General features: G+C 44.5%; 1 protein-coding gene across 2 annotated transcripts; it reads right to left on the reverse strand.

The window, feature by feature from the left end:
- Positions 1 to 15: 15 nt before the first annotated feature.
- Positions 16 to 20412, reverse strand: LOC128507320 (arf-GAP with Rho-GAP domain, ANK repeat and PH domain-containing protein 1). Of its 2 annotated transcripts, none has more exons than XM_053478098.1 (24): positions 20256 to 20412; positions 17966 to 18079; positions 17782 to 17843; positions 16915 to 17203; positions 16712 to 16810; positions 15273 to 15401; positions 14854 to 14914; positions 14284 to 14404; positions 13829 to 13986; positions 13505 to 13611; positions 13183 to 13382; positions 11850 to 11935; positions 11208 to 11390; positions 10820 to 10982; positions 10638 to 10682; positions 10396 to 10519; positions 9030 to 9129; positions 8748 to 8943; positions 8553 to 8598; positions 8288 to 8466; positions 7666 to 7875; positions 6405 to 6510; positions 1675 to 1822; positions 16 to 302 (listed from the first exon to the last, which is right to left on the reverse strand). In XM_053478098.1, exons 2-24 carry the CDS (start codon positions 18034 to 18036, stop codon positions 255 to 257), a joined length of 2931 nt encoding a protein of 976 aa, XP_053334073.1. In that variant the 5' UTR covers positions 18037 to 18079; positions 20256 to 20412; the 3' UTR covers positions 16 to 254. The 2 variants fall into 2 exon arrangements, with proteins under 2 accessions (XP_053334073.1, XP_053334074.1); XM_053478099.1 differs by having other exon boundaries at positions 17966 to 18082; positions 20256 to 20410.
- Positions 20413 to 22304: the final 1892 nt, after the last annotated feature.

Genomic DNA, 22304 nt, shown 5'->3' on the forward strand with positions numbered 1-22304 from the left:
GTGACTCCCACACTGTTAATGAACATAAAGTTTTTTATTCAGTACATTAAGTGTTAGATGCATAAATATTAGTGTCTGATTCCGAGTGATCAGAATAGACACTGCAATAAAGAGGTAAAAGAGTGCAGTGAACGTGTGTCACGTGTGTTTTGTTTATCACGTGTATTAAACTGACACAGAACACAAACACTCACAAAAAGTTTATAAAATAAAATTTAACACAGCCATGCAGAGAGGGTGCCAATATTTCTTCTTCACAGTGCCGTGATAATTTCATCCTCCCCTGGAGTGTCATCTCTTCCCTACACACACACACACACACATTAAACACTTTTTTACACCTTAACAGCTAAAAAAAATATTATTATACAGTTGTGTTCAAAATAATAGCAGTGTGTTGAAAAAGTGAGTAAAGCTTCATATCCATATAATTAATTTAAATCACACAAATGCATTGGACTCCCTGCACGTTCTATTCTGAATCACAACATGAAGAAAAATGCTAAAATGTAAGTGAAGAAAAACTAATATTAGTCTGTTCAAATAATAGTGTTATTCAATAGAGTTCAATTAGAGAGGTAAATTATTCTGTAAAAAAAAACAGCCGTCAAACAAGTTCCCCTTATTTAAGGATAAATGCAGAAAAGGTTGTCCTGTGCATCTCCCTCTGAAAGTCAGAGTAAAACGGGTCGTCCAGAAATTGTTCAGAAGAACAGCGTACTTTAATTCAAAAGTTGATTAGAGATGAAAAACATACAAAGAAGTGCAGAAAGTCCAGAGGCTGCTCTGCTAAAGTGAACCGTTTTTAGGTTTTAAAATGTTGATCAAAACCAGAAAGACGTGGAAGAAAATGGGAAACTACCATTCGAATGGATCGAAGAATAACAAGATTGACTCAGAACATCTAAAGTTACCTGTTAGTGCTGTTACTGTTAGAAGACGGCTATGTGAAGTCAAGCTATCAGCAAGAAGCCAAAGTAAAGTCCCATTGTTGGAAAAAAGACACGTGCTGAAGAGGTTACAGTTCACCAAAGACCACACTGACTGGCCTAAAGAGAAATGCTGCAATATTTTGCGGACTGATGAAAGCAAGATTGTCCTTTTTGGGTCTAAAGGCCGCAGACAGTTTGTCAGGCCCCCAAACACTGAATTCAGGCCACAGTACACTGTGAAGACGGTGAAGCATGGAGACACAAGCATCATGATATGGGGAAGCTTCTCGTACTATGGTGTTGGGTCTATTTATCACATTTCAGGGATCATGGATCAATTTGAGTCCATCAGAATACTTAAAGATGTCACGTTGCCTTATGCCGAAGAGGAAATGCCCTTAAAATGGGTGTTTCAACAAGACAATGACCCCAAACACACAAGTAAGCGAGCAGCATCTTGGTTCCAGACCAACAAGATTGACGTTATGGAGTGTCCAGCCCGATCCCCAGACCCTAATCCAATAGAAAACTTGTGGCCTGACAATAAAAATGCTGTTTCTGAGACAAAACCAAGAAATACAGAGGAATTGTGGCCTGTAGTACAGATGTCACAGATGTGAAGCAGTTCTCAGAAAGCAGGTTATACAACTAAATATTAGTTCAGAGACGCACAAGAGAGATTAAACTTCAAGCATTTTGTTTAAACGATAAATTTATCAGTGATGATGGAGTGAGTTCTCACCAGGAAGACGCGTGTGTGATTGATGATCAGCTCTTTCGTCAGGTGTACCATGACTGGTTTCATGGCCAACTCGTCAAACAGCATGGGGACGAACACCACCGCCAGGTTATGTGCTGTCATCTTGTTTACCTTACTGTGGACCTGCACACTGTACACAAACACACACACACACACACAAACTGTCTCAATAAAAAACAAAAATTCAAAGAATACGCTTTACCAACCTAGGGGTCCGTTCTTCGTATGTCGCTAACTCACTTAGCCGGATTTGATTGTTGTGGATTTGTCCTGATCTTTTTTCGTTCTTTAATGCGCTTCTCGCATTTGTTGTCATAGCAACATGTCCGTAAGCTTGAACCTGCTCGGGAGCAGCTTTATTTCATGTAAACAGGATTTAGGCTCCTGCCGGGTTATGATTGGTTGAAATGGCGAGGTCACATTTGATCGGTTAAAGAGCACGACTGACACGGACTGACTCACGTGGGAAAGGAAAAGTATCTTGCATATATATATATATATATACAGTATATGTATACGTGTGTGTGGTTTTGGTCATCATTCGTGTGTTAATCGCTGTGTGTGTCTAATAATATGTAACATTCTATCCCCCGATTGCGTCTATATAAGTGGAGGTAATTTGCTCACCCCCCCCCCCCCCCAGCCCCGCCACACTTGGTCTGTTACTATGGAAACCAAAGGCGAGCTCTCCTGCTGGGGTTTAGGGGGAAGGTGCTGGACCTTAAACATATAGTGAGCAAACAAAAGAAAAATCAAATTAATATTTGGTGTGACTACACTTCTGCATCGATTCTTACACTCGCACACACTTAGTGATGTAGGATAGATGTCAGGTGTGTAACCAGTTACACCAAGCAGATGCTGATGATCATCAGTTTCATATGGAGGTTGAAATCCAGTCATTAACTGAAACTGAAACAGTGAAGTTTGACTCTTAAACCTGGGTGAGGAAGAGCTGAACTCTGCTAATAAGGTGAGGTTCCTAGGCAGCGGTTTCAGAGCAGACAGAAGCACTCCGAGACGGGTGATGATGATGACCGTAGACGGAGCAGTCGGCTGAGGAAGATTAATGCAGCAGATGAAAGACACATCATGCTTACTTTCAGCAAGGAACTGGAGGAAACCAGTGACACCCAGTGAGACCCAGGGACACCCGTCCACTGTCTGGAGAAGTGTACCTGGAAGATGTAATTCTGTTCTGCAGGTAAAGTGTGCTCACACCACACACTTTGTTTTCACGGAGACATGGCTGTTGTATGAGTACTGTACGCCGCTATTCAGCTACACGGGCTAGCCTTGTTTCGCGCCGACAGAAATACAGCTCTGTGCGGTAAATCAAATCAAATTCAAATTTTATTCGTCACGTACACAGTCATACACAGTACGATATGTAATGAAATGCTTACATGACTGCCAGTGACCTTAAAAATAAGAGATTAACATAAGAGATAAATATAAACAAAAGAAATACGTTAGAAGATAAAATTAACTAATAAAATATACTGTACAAGTAAGACTCACGGTCGCGGCTTGTGTTTACATCAACACGAAATGGTGCAAGAACTCTGTGCTAGTTTCTAGTTATTGCTCATCACTGGTGGAGTTTGTGACTGTTAGATGCAGACCTTTTTATTTACCACGGGAATTCACCACTGTTTTCATTATCAGAGTGTACGTTCCACCTAGCGCTAATGCTAAGGAAGTGCTTTGGGAACTGTACACTAAAATCAGTGAACTGCAAAATACACACCCGGATGGACTGTTTACTGTTGCTGGAGATTTCAACCATGCAGATCTCAAGTCAGTGCTTCCTAGATTCCATCAGTATGTGGACATGCAATGAGAGGGGATAACACTCTGGAGCGCATATCGGACAGAGAGGCGCCCCCACCCCACCCCACCCCACGGGCTACTCAGACCACATCTCTGTTATGCTAATTCCAGCATACAGACCACTCGTCAGGCGTTCCAAATTGGTTCTGAAGCAGGTGAAAACCTGGCCAGCAGGAGCCATCTCTGCTCTTCAGGACTGTTTCGAGAACACTGACTGGAACATGTTTATGGAGGCTGCAACTTACGGCGATTTCACTGATTTGGAGGAGTACACGTCATCAGTGACCAGCTACATCAACAAGTGCACCGATGACGTCACTGTCTCCAAGATCATCATCTCACGACCCAACCAGAAACCGTGGATTACTGCGGAGGTGCGTGCACTTCTGAGGACCCAAGACTCTGCCTTCAAAGCGGGAGACAAGGTGGCCCTTAGAAGAGCAAGGGCCGAACTTCACTTCCATCAAAGAGGCGAAGCACGGACACGCCCAGAGAATCCACAACCACTTCAAAGACAGCGGTGACACACGGCGCATGTGGCAGGACTTACAAGCCATCACTCACTACAGGATGACATCACCTGCCTGTGACGGGGACGGCTGCCTCCCAGATGTGATGAACAACTTCTACGCCCGGTTTGACAGGCAGAACGACGTGGCGGCGAGGAAGACCACCCCTCCACAGAACGACTAGGTGCTGTGTCTTACTAAAGTTGATATAAGGAAAACTGTACGCAGAGTCAACTTACGTAAAGCTGCTGGACCAGACAACAACCCAGGCAGAGTGCTTAGAGAATGTGCTGAACAGCTGGCAGATGTTCTCACCGACATTTTCAACATCTCTCTGAGCAGCGCCGTTGTTCCCACGTGCTTTAAGGCCACCATCATCATCCCCGTGCCCAAGAAGTCTACTGTGTCCTGTCTCAATGACTACCGTCCTGTTGCACTTACACCCACCATCATGAAGTGCTTCGAGCGGCTCATCACATCAAGACCCTGCTGCCCCCCTCACTGAACCCACTGCAATTTGCCTGCTGTCCTAACCGTTCAACAGACGACGCCATCTCCACTACACTTTGTCTTGCCTTCACACACTTTGACAAGAAGGACACATACGTTTAAATGCTGTACATAGATTTCAGCTCAGCATTCAACACTATCATCCCCCAACAACTGATCGGGAAGCTAAACCTGTTGGGCCTGAACACCTCCCTCTGCAACTGGATCCTGAACTTTCTGACCGGAAGGCCTCAGTCAGTACGGCTCGGGAACTGCACCTCCAGCACCACCACACTGAGCACTGGGGCCCCACAAGACTGCGTGCTCAGTCCCCTGCTGTTCACACTGCTGACTCACGACTGTGTAGCAACACACAGTTTGAATCACATCATCAAATTCGCTGATGACACGACCGTGGTGGGTCTCATTAGCAAGAACGACGAGTTAGCGTACAGAGAGGAAGTGCAGAGGCTAACGGCCTGGTGTAAAGACAACAACCTGTCTCTAAATGTTGAGAAGACAAAGGAGATGGCTGTTGACTTTAGGAGGACACGTGGCGACCATTCTCCGCTGAGCTTTAACGGCTCCTCGGTGGGAATTGTCGAAAGCACCAAATTCCTGGGTGTCCACCTAGAGAAGGACCTCAGCTGGTCCCTCAACACCAGCTCCCTGCACAAGAAAGCCCAACAGCGTCTCTTCTTTCTGAGAAGACTGAGGAAGGCCCAGCTTCCACCACCGATCCTGACCACCTTCTATAGAGGAACTATCGGGAGCATCCTGAGCGGCTGCATCACTGTCTGGTTTGGGAATTGTGCCATATCGGACCACAAAACCCTACAGCGGATAGTGAGAACAGCGGAGAAGATTATCGGGGTCTCTCTCCCCTCTATTGAAGACATCTACACCACACGCTGCATCCGCAAAGCCACCAGCATTGTGACTGATCGGACACACCCCTCTCACACACACTTCACACTCCTGCCATCTGGAAAAAGGTACCAAAGCACACACACACACATAGACGCACACACACAAACATTATCACTTAGCTTAACTCAACTACCTCAAAACATTGAGACTGGACGGACAAATCAACACAAGCGCAGACACACTGACCTACACCACCAAACTATCGTACACACCAACCTGTAAACGCACTTTTGCACAATATCATTACTGGATTACCTTTGCACTAACTTCTTAATTTTTGCTGCTACGTTAAGGAACGTTTACTGGTTCTCCACTACCTCAACTCATCACCTCAACAACCTCAACACCACAGAGTATTATGTTATATTATGTTATGTTATGTCATGTTTGTCACTTTGTTGCTCGTTTGCACATTTGGCCGTGCACTTCATGTTGTCTGTTAAAATAAAAAAATAAAAAAAAAACGTAGATATTCTTCCTCTCTGGGTTAGCCAGTTAGTTTTTGTTAATTTATGTTGTAATTTATGTTAGGTCTCTCTGTCCTGTCTCTGCTAGCCAGCTAACTAGGCCTCTTGGTTAGCTAGTTTAGTGTCTCTGGTAATTTATGTTGTAAATTGATGTTGCATGTAGCACCTTGGTCCTGGAGGAACGTTGTTTCGTTTCACTGTGTACTAACTGTATATGGTTGTAATCACAATAAAGCCTACTGGAACTTGAACTTGACCTTGAACACTGATCCAATTCTGATTTCTCTTCTGATCATTTACTTTACATTTTGTTTACATGTTGTTAAATATAAACTATTAACACTTTTTACAGCATTGTTTTCTCACACCTGTATAAAATTACTGGACAGTACAAGGACACAATCACTGAGACGGAGACAGATAACACAAAGACAGCTGGATCGAGAGACAGACAGACAGACAGACGGATAGGGCGTGGTCTTACTTGTAAAGGTGGCCGAACAGGGTGGACAGTAGGACCATGTTGTCAGGAGGAAGTTGTTTCACCAGTCTGTGATATTCATCCAGTCGTTTATTTTTATCTTGGTGAGCTGAAACACACACACACACACACACAACCACACACACACAACCACACACACACACACAACCACACATACTGATGTCAATCTGGTGGAAATTTCTCGACTTCAGGTTTCAGTCTGTGTAACTGACTCTAAGCAAATTAGAACTGTGTGTGTGTGTGTGTGTGTAGGTGTGTGAGTGCGTGTGCGTGTGTGTAGGTGTGTGTGTGTGTGTGTGTGTGTGTGTGTGTGGATGTGTATAGGAGTGTGTGTGTGTGTGTGTGTGTGTGTGTGTGTGTGTGTGTGTGTGTGTGTGTGTGTAAATGTGTATTGGTGTGTGTGGGTGTGTAAATGTGTAGGTGTAGGTGTGTGTGTGTGTGTGTGTGTGTGTAGGTGTGTGTGTAAATGTGTATAGGTGTGTGTGGGTGTGTAAATGTGTAGGTGTAGGTGTGTGTGTGTGTGTATGTGTGTGTGTGTGTGTATGTGTGTGTGTGTGTGTGTGTGTGTGTATGTGTGTGTGTGTGTGTTTGTGTGTGTGTGTGTGTGTGTGTGTGTGTAGGTGTGTGTGTGTGTGTGTGTGTGTGTGTGTGTGTAAATGTGTATTGGTGTGTGTGGGTGTGTAAATGTGTAGGTGTAGGTGTGTGTGTGTGTGTGTGTGTAGGTGTGTGTGTAAATGTGTATAGGTGTGTGTGGGTGTGTAAATGTGTAGGTGTAGGTGTGTGTGTGTGTGTATGTGTGTGTGTGTGTGTAGGTGTGTGTGTGTGTGTATGTGTGTGTGTGTGTGTGTGTGTGTGTATGTGTGTGTGTGTGTGTGTGTGTGTGTGTGTGTGTAGGTGTGTGTGTGTGTGTGTGTGTGTGTGTGTATGTGTGTGTGTGTGTGTGTGTGTGTGTGTGTGTGTGTGTGTGTGTGTGTGTGTAGGTGTGTGTGTAGGTGTGTGTGTGTGTGTATGTGTGTGTGTAGGTGTGTGTGTGTGTGTAGGTGTAGGTGTGTGTGTGTGTATGTGTGTGTGTGTGTGTGTGTGTGTGTGTGTAGGTGTGTGTGTGTAGGTGTGTGTGTGTAGGTGTGTGTGTGTGTATGTGTGTGTGTGTGTGTGTGTGTGTGTGTGTGTGTGTGTGTGTGTAGGTGTGTGTGTGTGTGTGTGTAGGTGTGTGTGTGTATGTGTGTGTGTGTGTGTGTAAGACCTGCTGCTCTGGCCCAGCTCTCTCTCTCAGACGGAGTGATGAGTTGTGTTGAGTTACGGAGGATGTTCTTCAGCGCTCCTGCTACTTCCAGCACAGAAACTTCGTTTGTGTCCAGAGTGACGGCGTCCGGAGCCTCGCGCAGCTTCTCCACCAACTCCGCCACCTTAACGACCGAGCCACAGGCACGGTACAGACCCTCCACCCTCAGGCCTACACACACACACACACACAAATGTTCTACAGGTGAAACTCGTAGCTCATTATGGATTCTCACATTAAAAATGATTTATGATTATTTCCCACCTAAATATACAACACAGCTGCTGAGTTCGGCTCTCTGATTGGTTAATTAATTTTCATTATAATACGTTATCGTTTCCATAGCAACAGCTAATTTACAGAGATGAGTTTTTTAAGTCATAAATGTTTATAAATTACAATGCGATGTTTATAATTAACAAACTCCTACACATTATATAAAACTGGTGTTGGTTTAACCAATCAGTGACATGCTCCGCCCCTACAAGACACCGAAACAGGAAGTCAAATCATCCTGGGTTCCTCCGGTTCCTCAGGTTCCTGTAATGAAGGAGGGTTTATAGATACATGGTGTTTTTCTCACCGTAGAGCGTGATGTGAGAGATGCAGCGCTGCACCTCGGGAGGGACACGCCCCCTAACCTCCGCAGGAAGTATGTACAGGGAGTGCTGCCGTGACTTCCTCTCTCTGGAGGCGGCGCTCTGGAGCAGAGCGTGAAACTTGCTGCAGCTCTCCTCACGCTCGAACTGGAGACACACCGTCCTGGTGGGAGGAGAAATCACACGCATATGCAAATTAAATCATAAATATGCAAATTAGAGCCACACTTCTATTAGAACAAAACTCACTTCTCTGCTGCGGTCACCACCACTGTGTTCTCCAACATGATCACATCTGTACACACACACACACACACACACACACACACATCATGAACACAAAGCAGTGCTGAAACACAGGGTGGATGAGAAAGTGATGAGTGTGTGTGTGTGTGTGTGTGTGTGTGTGTGTGTGTGTGTGTCTGTGTGCGTGCATGCGCTCACTGATGTGTGTGTACTTGTTGAGGATGATGGGGGTCGGTGGTGTGTTTGTGTGTAAGGAGTAGATTAGAATTTCTCCCGGTCGGATCATCGCCCAAACATCCGTGTGCTCAAGTTTACGCCCCTCTCGCAGAGACAGACGGGACACGCCCATCACCCCATCAAGCTCCTCCTCCAACAGGGACCCAGGCATCACCACCTGAACACAGGAAGCATCAGTCATCCAAAAATCATGTGTGTGTGTGTGTGTGTATGTGTGTGTGTGTGTGTGTGTGTGTGTGTTACCTTGACAATGTGCATCATGTGATTGAGCAGCATGTCTTGTGTGTCCGCAGTACAGAGAAGAACATCCGTCAGTGTCAGAATCTCAAACTCATGGGTATCACTGTAACACACACACACACACACACACACACATTTAGATGATTAACTAATTAATGCTGGAGGTCCTAAAATGTCTTTTAATTTGCCGAGCTCGAGGCGTCTCCACTTCCTGTGTATGATGAAGTGATGATGATGCAGCTCAGTGCAGATCTGAGAAAAAGGATGGTGGATTCACACGAATCAGGAACGTTCCTCAAACTGATTTCTAAACATCTGCAAAGATCTGCTGCGCACACTGTTACTACATGATATTGGAAGCTGGAGACCCTTAGTCAGGGTCTGGAAGAAGACTCATATTGTCCTCCTCAGCTGAGAGGAAACTGGTTCAGATGTCCAGGAACCACCAAAGCACCTGCCATGAACTGGAAGCTGCTGGAGCACCAGTATCACTGTCTCCAGTCAGGCCAGTTTAACATCACCATGGACTAAAAGAAAGAAGCTTCAAAATCCACACCTTTAAGTTCCACTGAAGTTTCCAGCTGAGCACATGGTCAAAGAAGAAAAAGCCTTCTGAAGGAGATGAGGTGTGTTTGGAGGAGTAGTGAGGTGCTCATCTCCAGGAGCTCTGTAGGACATGGTGGTGTGAGCATTACACTCTGGAACTGAGATGCCTTGAAACTTCAACATTCTTGATCAATACTTGTAACTCTTAAAACATGAAAGCCTGGATCTCAGGATATTTAGAAATTTTAAAGATGGAACCTCAGACCTTAATACTCTTTGGACTTTGAATTATGAATATTTGCAAATAGATGGTGCTAGATGTTTGAAATATAGTACCCATGAACTTAGAAGAACCTTGGACCTGAGGAGTTTTAGAGCTCGCAACTGTTCAGTTAGTGGAATGGCTGCAGTACACAAAGTGGATGGAAGAAGGAGGAGAACCTCAGAACCTTTTTTAGCAGAACCTCAAATCATCAGCTGGACGAGTGAAACTTGACCAAGAAAACACCATCAGAGCTACACGAGGAATAGAGCAGGTGAACTTTACATTTTTGGAGTCTCGACCCTCGACCCATGCCAAGAAACCAACAGATTTAACTAAACATCACTGATTCTGCTACGACCAGAGTTCCTCCAGGAGGAGACGTCAGATATCTAACCAGAGTTCTTCCAGGAGCTTGCTGATGCACCCAAAAACCAAAACTCTTGAGGTTTTATTATATTAATGAGATAACAGTTCTGTGTGTGTGTGTGTGTGTGTGTGTGTGTGTGTGTGTGTGTGTGTGTGTGTGTGTACGTACGTCTAAGCGTAACTGTAACTCACCCTTTGGACTGATTGAACACAGAGATGACCTCTCTCAGGTCGAGAACATCACACGCAGCTGACTCAGTCTCTTGAGAGAAGAGGAAACGCTCATCATCCAGCCTCCCATGGAGCTCCTCTAATTCTACACACACACACACACACACACACGAGTTAAAATAAGAGGAACATACAGTTCTGTGCAATGTTTTATTATGTAATAATCATGTGTGTGTGTGTGTGTGTGTGTGTGTGTGTGTTACTTGTCTGCTCTTTCGTCTGTCTCTGTTGGTCGAAGTCTGGAGTTTCTGTAATAACACACAGACCGTCAGCTTCTGTTCTGCTGCTCATTAAAAAGACAACAATAGTGAAATCGTGTTCATGTGTGTGTCTTTTAGCAGTGGAAGGTTGTAAGTTTGAATCCCACAGTGTCTGTGAGTCTCACCCACGAACTCGTTGTGTCTGAGCAGCTCGGTCTGTAGAGCCTGTCCTGCGTTCTCCGCCAGCGTGATGGCTGAGCGCTGATCTTCACCCAGAACCTTCGCTCCTGAGCACAGCAGTGAGAGCGTCTCCTCCACGTCGGCTCCACACACCACCTCACACAACCTCTAGAGTGGGGAAACACCACACACACACACACACACACACACACGGTTTTATAAAGCAGCTGCACGTGAGGTGAACTGCGCTCCTGTTCTCACAGGTCTGTGTGTAATGTATTCTTCTAGAAATGACCTTTAGTCCATTGACATAGCAGACCAGTGTGTGTGTGTGTGTGTGTGTGTGTGTGTGTGAGAGAGAGAGAGAGAGAGAGAGAGAGAGACAGGACTGACGTGGTTGAGCAGCTTCTGGCTGTAGGCGAGAGGATGCGCTTTGCGGTAAAGCCCGCTGCCGTACTTGGCCTGGACGAAAGCGACCCGTCGTTCTGATGTCGCGTCAGGGAGGATCTGATCCACCACCGGGACGTTGTGACCCCACACGCTGTTGCTAGCTTTGTTCCCGTGAAGCACAAACAGCTGTACAGAGAGAAGACACGTCGTTATCACCACGGAGCTGAAGGACACGCCTCCCCTAACCTCCTTACACTTCTGTCATGATCTATACATCAGTCTTCACTGTTAGTTAGAGCATGTGATTCAGGAGGCGTGGCCTCATTCAGGAGTTCGGCTCTCTGATTGGTCAGAAGGTGTTAATTGATTTCCATTATAATACGTTATCGTTTCCATAGCAACAGCTCATTTACAGAGATGCGTTTTTTCTCAAATTCTTATTAACTTCAAGAGAGAGGATAAAGAGAGGCCAGGGAGCGAGCGAGAGTTTATAGCTGCTATAACAGAAGTGACGACAGGACACAGTTAAAGTGTGAATTGATAAACTTCGATAAACTCATATGCCGAGGTACCGCTGTACATAATTAAAGCACATGTCTTTAACAGTGTGTGTGTGTGTGTGTGTGTGTGTGTTCTTGTTCTGACCTGAATCAGGGGCTCGGTCCACACTTTACTGTCCAGTTTCAGACTCCGCACTTTGGACCTGTTGGTCCCCATCATGCGATGAACTCCTGCAACACAATACAGCCAGGATGAACAACAACAGGGATGGAGAAAGTGTGTGTGTGTGTGTGTGTGTGTGTGTGTGTGTGTGTGTGTGTGTGTGTGTGTGTAATAAAACCAGAACCACAGAAACACTGCCAGGGTTCCAGATACACATAAATCATTAGGAACACAACATTTTTAAAAGTCGGATGTCACCCTCTTCAGAACCTAACCAGAGGAACTCGTGTAGCCGGGCTGATTTAAACTGGAGCCATTGGGTACAAGACCATTAGTTAGCCGTGCTTTACTAGCATTATTAGCTAATGATGAGTGAACACTGACCGAGCCCAGCAGGGAGGAAAGTCAGAGTGTTGTCAGTTGTTGATGTTTCATGATTATCGTTAGCTAACTTTGTTTAGCAAGGCCAGGAACGCTACGTCACACCGGTTAATTAGCACAGCACTGGGTAAGTTTAAAGAATAAAAAGGAAAACAATCATGAAATGTTAAGAGTAAATTTATATCTTCTGTTGTTTTGCAATTCACTTCTCCAGCTCGTTGTCGGACAGAGCCTGAGTGTTCAGGAGCGAGTGTATGGCGTTATATTCCTGCCACAATTCTGAGCGCGTGGTTTGACATTTAGTCAAAAGTAGTTAAGTAGTGTGTGGATGTCTGTGATTGGTTGGTTTTGTGGCAGTTTTGTAACACTGGACAAAGTTGAGTGAGCGTACAGGCAGAGTCGAGCGCGCACAGAAAATAAATATTGCACGCGCGTGCAGACAGAGTTGAGCGCGTACAGAATCGAGAAGCCGCGCGTGCGCGGAGAACATGTTGAGCGAGCAGGGGAGGAACTGCACGCGCAAAATCGACCACGCGCTCAGAATTGTGGCAGGAATATAACGCCATACGAGTGTGACAGTGCGGGAGGGCTGCGTTCCACTGGTGCTCTCATTATGGAGCGCAGCCCTGCTGTATCATCACCCTCGCTCCCAGGCAGGCGGACACAAGCGAGAGAGTCTGTAACAGGCGTAAATACTGTCGTGTGTTTTTTTGTGTGGAACTGCACAACTGGAAACGGTCTGGATTAAACAGGTCACTAAATAAAACCATTTCCGTCTCCACCTGGACCACCAAAGCTTGAGGTGGGACTGCGGCGTGAGGAAACGACTCCAACAAAGAGCATCAGGGCAATTGATGTATTTTTTGCTGAGACTGTAGGATGGTGCTTTACTCCGCCTTTCTAAAGGAAGTGCCACATGATGGTATGTCCTCACCTGCGCAGGCCTCACAGATCACCATCAGCAGGTTGATGGAGGCCCACTCCGGGTTTGGACTGCCGCAGTCTGCACACACTTTATTCCAGGGATTGGACCACAAGCGCAGCGCCACCTCACTGCAGGACAGGGCACTGCGGATGACCGCGTTCAAATGATCAAGCCATGTCTGTAAATCCCGTGACGAGTCCACTGAGAAGCTGAAACAGTAAATGGTGAAGGAGAAGAAGAGGAAGATGATGATGATAAGGTACTGTTTTGGATTTTTTTTTTAAATGCATAAAAGATAAAACAACAAAGTCACCCCTCAACTGTGACTCACTTGAAGATTCTATACGGTGTAATGAGGCTGAAGCTGTGGCGTCCAGTCTGCTTCACTGACGCCACATTCATGGACACAAAGGTCATCCCGAGACCCAAATTAAAGTCCTGTAAAACATTCTCAATATAAATTCTGCTCCACTGCAATTTTAACACTTTTAATTTAAAATTTTAAGGTTTGTGATTAAAAATGCAAAATATAACTTGGGAATCCAAAAGAGTCAAAACCTTAAAGTCAAAGAGTAAATAATGAGCATATGAAAAAAAAGTTATTTTTAAATGTACAATGGAACACATTTCGCTCCCACTCTTCTCATGTGTCTACCTCTTTGCTGTTGTAAATCCACAGGTTATGTCCACAGATGGCACTGTAAACTTTACTACGTGGTTCCTTCATCGTCATTGGGCCGTGAAGTCGAGGAGGCGCTAGCGGTTCTCGTCCTCGGGACATGAGAAGCGATGAAACCCATCCTGTCTTCACATCTGTGCACGAAAATTTTTGCAAAACAAAAATTAGCAGGCTACAGATGCGTATGTACAACTCATTGTGGGTGTTTTTACAAAACATTTTTACTAAATGAAAACAAACTGGTAAAAAAGGGAGATTTTATATCATTGATGCTAATGCTTTTGCTAAGAATGTCTCTTTTGAGAAGAGACACATTCACATTCATTGATGCTAAGATGCTAGCATGAATAAAGATGGTTCCTCAGAGAACCGAACCTAAACAACTACTGTACCCAGCACAGCACCCTGAGGAACACCTGTTTCAGTCTTACCGTCATTGTGAGCCATGAACTCTAAGCGCTTCTTGCGGAACTGAATGAAGAAGCGTCCTTTGTCCTGCTGCCGCACATTGGTGATGCTCGACACGTGGAACACATACTCGGAAAACTTGTCCTGCATGAAAGATGCTTGAATGTGAAGAGCTCATGAAACACATCTTATTAACAAAACAGTAAAACATTGAGACTGAGCCGAGAGGCACCACGTAAGAGACATCTGACCACCCTGCCCATAATCCTCTTTGTTTTAACTCAGTTACAGTCAAGTTATGATCTTTTTCTCAATAATGCTCTATCATTCTTAACAAAAAGAGAAATATAGAACTAAAGACGCTGTCTTCAGAGATAGGAGGAAACATGACTCAGGCTTTCTACATGAAGCAAAAAGGAAGAAGGAAAGAATGTGTTATCATTGGTCACGTGTGTTTTTATCTTTAGTCACTATCAATCACAGACAAAAGTATTTGAGGAATTTCCTGCAGTGTTTTCCAGTAAGCTGCTCCAACTTTCACACAGGTTTAACAAGTTTTTATCACGTTTTTATAAAAAGCTGTAGAAACTCACAGATCGCTTCTTCCACAGAGACATCACCTGACCGTCAAACGTAGTCCACAGCACATTGTGTCTTTAGGAATAAGAAATAAACATGTTGTATTAGAATGAACTGCAGTGGGAGGGGCCTGGGTAAGGGTTGTGTATGTGTGTGTGGGAGGGGGGGGCCGATTGAAAGACACTCAAATAATCATATCATATAATGTATTAACAATAAAAAACAATTTTGTCATAATGATTCCCTGTAACCTGTGGCTAAGTGATTGTGTTCCTGGTTCAAAGAACACCTGCCTTTCCAGGTCACCTTTTTATCTACTTGAGCCATCTGATGAAATCCTTTTGATATTGAGATTATACCAACTTATCGCTCAGCTCTGATTGACGTGATCTTTAGAACATCATAAAAGTGACAATGCTGAAAATGTATTTACTTGCGACCCTTCCAGACATCCAGCCAGCTGGAGCGTGAGACGGCGCTCTCTCTTTGGGAGTTCTCTTCAGGCTGGACGACGTTTCCCACTGCTCTTGATTTCCTCCGGCTCACACGGATGGTGGCAGCGCTGCAGGACCATGAGGAACAGAGGTTTTAATGAAGACCTTAACCAGGAGGTAGAAATCAGCTGAGTAGTACGCTGCCCATACTTAACCTTACCCCAGAACCTCTCATGCCTTACTATGTACCATCACTTATCTTGCTTACCAGGATGTGTTCAACCCTGACTAAAAGACCCTGGTTAGCTCAGTGGATAAGGATCTGCAGCTGCAACTTAAAGGTTTTAGTCCTACTTCTGTCAGAGTTTAACAAAGTACCTGTTCCACCTGTATCACTGGTCTGACTTACCCTGTACCTCGTACTAAATCTTACACTTCTGGGATCAAACTAAAACACCAGTAGCCTTACAAAAGCTCCAAGAGCAATGCTTAAGGAAATGATCCTGCACATGTAACCATAATATTATGAGCTCAAGCCCCAGGATCAACAGTACAATAGAAGGAACTGATGCCCCTACCTCACCGTACCAATCTTTTGTCACATATATTACTGCACAGTGAAATCTTTCTTCACATATCTTAGCGTAACTGGGGTCAGAGCACAGGATCAGCCATGATACAGCGCCCCTGGAGCAGACAGGGTTAAGGGCCCAACATTGGCAACCAGGTGGAGCTGGGGATCAAACCACCGATCTTACGATCAGTAACTCAGTGCCTTAACCCTCTGAGCTACCACTGTCCCAATCTGAAGCCAGGGCTATAACTCCTAGCTGGTCACATGTCTTGTCCTATACCATGGCTGACCTGGGACCTGGACCAGAAGTTTCTAGTGCCAACACTTTGAATGCTGCTTTGCTGGATTGGTGCTTTGCCATATTGCTGCTGAACTGTTAATAACCATGAGGCTATGGGTTCAAATCCTGTTCCTGGTAACAGAATGTACCTACAGCAGGATAAGTAACTGTCCTGCTCCAACTTGGTCCTTGAGTAAGCGCTTGACCTCAAACTAACCCTACACCCTAATCCATCAGGGTCACTCTGATTTAGAGTCACCTAACCTGCCTGGGCTCTTAACCCGTAACCTCTTAACCACTGCATACTATCTAACCTGGTACAGGCATTAGACTGATCTAATGCCTGTACCAGAAAGGCCCAGTTCCCACATTCTTGAGCAAGATCCTAACCCCTATTATCTTCAAGACCTTAGGTGACCAACGCCAATCAAGCTCTATAGCTTCATCTAAAGGTTTATCGTTAAAAGTGCTGTAGAAGTAAAACTCCTTTTCTCCAGGACACTAAACCAGAACTTCTGTACACTCACACACACACACACACACACGCGTGCGTGTATATATATGCAGTATGGTTCTAGACTCACCGTGGTTTTTTAGGGGCGAGCGGCTGACTCCGTTTTTTTACCACTCGTGGCTTTACTGGAACAATGTTTTTAGACTGAGAATTAGTCACCGGAGGAGCGCTGTAATAAAAAAGAAGAAGAAAAAGCAATGGGTCAGTGCACTATTACTGAGATGTTTATCAGTTTGTATGTATACTCCACCGGTACCTCGGTATCTTACCCACCTTTCTGTCGGGGTGAAGTTGTAAGGTTCTTTAGGAGGGACAGTGTGAAAGAACATGTCTGAGTTTGGGGTGAGAGGCGTCATGGGGCACTCGTCAGCAGAGGAGTCGGAGGTCACGCCCTCCTTCATCGATTCTGAACTTTTAACCTCCTCTTCATCAGACGCAGAGGGGCTTTGAGGAGGCGTGGCTGGCCACAGGAACTTCTCCACTATATCTGCTCCATGTGTGCCATTTGTCTTTTGAAGTTCAGGAAGATCAGCAGAAAGGACGTGCGAGACGCCGTTGGGTTCTGACAAAACAAAAGCAAAAACTCGTTCTTCATGTCTCTGCCGCAGCACTGTGTGTGTGTTTTACTGCCTAAACATGTGCTATGTACGCAATAAACACTGTGTGTGTGTGTGTGTGCGTGTGTGTGTGTGTGTGTGTTTGTGTGTTACAGAAAAAACAGTGGCTGTGTGATGAAGTTACTGCTGAGTTACTGTATCCTCCTGGAGTTAATTATTTCCTGAAACAGCAGAGTTTTATGTTTCTTTTACTACAACAATTAGGAAAAATCACAAGACAAACTACACACTGTGTACTTCTTATAGTCCATGACAGACTCATTCACAACCTGCGGCTGCTTTTGTTAGGACTCACTGATGAAGATTTCTTTATGGAGTGAGTTGTGGTTTAATGCACATCAGAATATTGCTGAGTTCTGTGTGACATCATTCCCGTGTACACAACAATAATCTTGGACAATAATCTCTGTCTGAGCGGTTTTTCCAGTTCTGCCATTGACTGCGACATTCCGTACAGCGGCCGTCACCGTCACTGTGGGGTGTTTTTTAATTTAATTAATAATGCTTACATAATAAAACACACCTGTGCTGGTGACTTCAGATATTTTATTGTCCTTCTCGGGTTCATCCAGTGATGCATTATTGCTGGGCAACACAAACAGAAAACACAAATATAATTAATATTAATTAACATAATTATTTTTTTAAATCTTATTGATGAAGATGATGATGAAGAAGTGAGACAGCTTCATGTGACTGTAGCTCACCTCTCTAATGAAGCACTCTGTGAACTCTTCAGCAGGTACCGGGCTCTCGGTTTCGGCACAGGAGCCGTCATGTCAGGTGTGTGAGGTGTGGAAGATGACACGAGCTGCCGTACGCTGCTGGAGCAAATATTCATTTCAGTTACGCAAAACATCGGCAGCAACATTCTGCCTTAAAGTGTGTTCCCATCGCCAAAACTAATGAGCAGAGAGATCTGAGCCTAGGCTAGAGCTCGAAATGTTTATTTAACAAGAAATAAATAGCTAGTTAATAACTATAATAATAATAATAATAATAATAATAATGATGCATTAATAATATGATAAAACTCAGATGACACATGGGACTGCTTTCGCTTTTATTATTTCAGTTTAAGCCTTTAAAAGACTCAATAACAAAATAAAATTAAGCTAAAAATCCTTATGATGTGCTCATTTATCTACCCCACTACTACACTACCCCACTACTACACTACCTCACTACTACACTACTATACTACTACACTACCCCACTACCCCACTACTACACTACTACACTACCTCACTACCCCACTACTACACTACCCCACTACTACACTACCTCACTACTACACTACTACACTACCCCACTACTACACTACCTCACTACCCCACTACTACACTACCCCACTACTACACTACCCCACTACTACACTACTACACTACCTCACTACCCCACTACTACACTACCCCACTACTACACTACTACACTACCTCACTACCCCACTACTACACTACCCCACTACTACACTACTACACTACCTCACTACCCCACTCCTACACTACCCCACTACTACATTACCCCACTACTCCACTACTCCACTACTACACTACCCCACTACCCCACTACTACACTACCCCACTACTACACTACCCCACTACTACACTACCTCACTACTACACTACTATACTACTACACTACCCCACTACTACACTACCTCACTACCCCACTACTACACTACCCCACTACTACACTACCTCACTACCCCACTACTACACTACCCCACTACTACACTACTACACTACCTCACTACCCCACTCCTACACTACCCCACTCCTACACTACCCCACTACTACACTACCCCACTACTCCACTACTACACTACCCCACTACCCCACTACTACACTACCCCACTACTACACTACCCCACTACTACACTACCTCACTACTACACTACTACACTACTACACTACCTCACTACCCCACTACTACACTACCCCACTACTACACTACTACACTACCTCACTACCCCACTCCTACACTACCCCACTACTACATTACCCCACTACTACACTACTCCACTACTACACTACCCCACTACCCCACTACTACACTACCCCACTACTACACTACCCTACTACTACACTACTACACTACCCCACTACTACACTACCCCACTACTACACTACCCCACTACTACACTACTACACTACCACACTACCACACTACCACACTACTACACTACTACACTACCCCACTACTACACTACTACACTACCCCACTACTTCACTACCCCACTACTACACTACCCCACTACTACACTACCCCACTACCCCAGTTCCTCATTACTACATTTCTCCACTACTACACTACCCTACTACTACACTACCCCACTACTACACTACCCCACTACCCCACTACTACACTACCCCACTACTACACTACTACACTACCACACTACCCCACTACTACACTACTACACTACCCCACTACTACACTACCCCACTACTACACTACCCCACTACCCCAGTTCCTCATTACTACATTTCTCCACTACTACACTACCCTACTACTACACTACCCCACTACTACACTACCCCACTACCCCACTACTACACTACCCCACTACTACACTACCCCACTACTACACTACCCCACTACTCCACTACTACACTACTACACTACCCCACTACCCCACTACTACACTACCCCACTACTACACTACCCCACTACTACACTACTACACTACCACACTACCCCACTACTACACTACCCCACTACTACACTACTACACTACCCCACTACTACACTACCACACTACCCCACTACCCCACTACTACACTACCCCACTACTACACTACCCCACTACTACACTACCCCACTACCCCACTACTACACTACTACACTACCCCACTACCCCACTACTACACTACTACACTACCCCACTACCCCAGTTCCCCACTACTACATTTCTCCACTACTACACTACCCTACTACTACACTACCCCAGTTCCCCAGTAAGGGTGTGAGAGCGGAGCTCCTTCAGCTGCTTACCTGAGATCAGCCACACTGCGGAATCACTCTGGAGCTGAACAGGCCGGAACTCTGTCTATTCTCAGAACAAACCGGTTCCTGCTCCACCTGTCCGACCCGATGGTGCTCCTCACACTCTCTGTCTCACTGTCCGCATGCTAATGATTTACTAAACACACCCACACTCAGCGAGAACAACACCAGCACAAATGCACCTTTAACCCCCAGGGCTGTCATCAGACTCCACACACTGATGACATCACCGCCTGTGTGCCGGTCACAAGTTTATTGGGACTTTCACACTTACGTCACTCTGTTTTTAGCATATTTATATAACAAAAAAATTCTGCTGTAAATCCGGATGAGTTGATTGTAATTAAACAGTTTGAGCCCAGTCGCAGTAAAATAAAGAAAGAAAAAAAAAGGAATTAACTTAAAGACAAAATGGTCAGGTGTTAATATTTTAAGTAAAATAAAGTAAGGAAAATCCCAAATTCATGCAAAATTCAGTCATATTTTTTTCTTGTCTGCATGACCACACAATGCTGTGCATTTTTATTTCATTTTATTTTATTGAAACACACATAGCAATTAATGTGCTTGGCCCCCTTTCTTCATATTTGCACAATGAAATTAAAACTCTTTGTGTATTTGTGTATTTCTTCCGTAAATTTGAATAACAAAGTAAGTTTTGTAGTGAGAGGCATCTTTTATCAACTCAACCGAGAAGCAAAGCTAAATGTACAGCGACATCTGTTGAATTTTAGAATGAACTATTATATTTCATGTGTTACAAAGAGAGCAAATCGAGATTTTGGGAGGATTTTTTCTGTTTGTTTCTTTGTGCACGCATCATGTAAAATCTACTAAAGGAATTTTAATGTGTTCTCACAGGTGTATCTGAGGTAACATACATAGGCTTTGTTTCATCGCAATCGGCCCATGGTAAGAGAAGATATGCTACTTTGAAATTTAAATGAAAAACGCTCTTATTAAAAAAATATATAATCATTGTGTACTTTCATTACCACAGATAATGCAACCACAGTGGGGCACAATCCAGTGTCTTCTTGCACCAGTCCCAAATCTGGATAAATGCAGAGGGTTGTGTCAGGAAGGGCATCTGATGTAAAACATTTGCCAAATCAAATGATGCAAATCATTCACAGGACTTCCGTACCGGATTGGTCGTGGCCGGTTTAACAATGACCACAACTGGTACTGTTGACCTACAGGATTCAATTCAATTCAATTCAATTTTATTTGTATAGCACTTTTAGCAATTTTCATTGCCGCAAAGCAGCTTTACATAGTCAAAAGAATTATTTAAGTTTGTATGAAATGAGAATTTGTATGAATCAAAATGGTTGATCACCAGGATGCTGGTGGAAATCAGGCTACTGTTGGTCGAAGAAGGAAAGGAGAAAGACATGTTCGTAGGCAGAGAGAGAAGAGGAAAGGCAAGAGTTTAGGAGTGACAGTAGGGACTTTGAATGTTGGGACCATGACAGGGAAGGGGAGAGAGATGGTTGATATGATGCAGAGAAGGAAGGTGGATATACTGTGTGTCCAGGAGACCAGATGGAAAGGTAGCAAGGCCAGAAGCTTATGAGCAGGGTTCAAGTTGTTTACCATGGTGTGGATAGGAAAAGAAATGGAGTAGGAGTTATTCTGAAAGAGGAGTTTGTTCAATGTTGTTAGTGGTTATGCCCCACAAGTAGGATGTGAGTTAGAAGAGAAGGAGACATTCTGGAGTAAATTAGATGAAGTGATACAGAGCATCCCCAGAGGTGAGACAGTGGTGATTGGTGCAGACTTCAATTGACATGTTGGGGGAGGGAACAGAGGTGATGAAAATGTGATGGGCAGGTTTGGTCTTCAGGACAGGAATGTAGAAGGACAGATGGTGGTGGACTTTGCAAAGAGGATGGAAATGGCAGTGGTAAATACTTTCTTCCAGAAGAGGCAGGAACATAGGGTGACATATAAGAGTGGAGACAGAAGCACTCAGGTGGACTACATCTTGTGTCGACGTTGTAATCTAAAGGAGATCAGTAACTGCAAAGTGTT

Source organism: Clarias gariepinus, chromosome 19, assembly GCF_024256425.1.
Source record: "Clarias gariepinus isolate MV-2021 ecotype Netherlands chromosome 19, CGAR_prim_01v2, whole genome shotgun sequence".
Classification (NCBI taxonomy): domain Eukaryota; kingdom Metazoa; phylum Chordata; class Actinopteri; order Siluriformes; family Clariidae; genus Clarias; species Clarias gariepinus.

What these genes read in the sequence shown, in the direction of transcription:
- LOC128507320 (XM_053478098.1), bottom strand. Translation starts at nt 18,036, where the DNA reads ATGACGGCTCCTGTGCCGAAACCGAGAGCCCGGTACCTGCTGAAGAGT. An exon ending in GATGTCTGGAAGGGTCGCAA is followed by an intron (nt 14,915 to 15,272) that starts GTAAATACATTT and finishes TTATTCCTAAAG; the next exon opens with ACACAATGTGCTGTGGACTA. An exon ending in ACACCGTATAGAATCTTCAA is followed by an intron (nt 13,383 to 13,504) that starts GTGAGTCACAGT and finishes TTACTGTTTCAG; the next exon opens with CTTCTCAGTGGACTCGTCAC.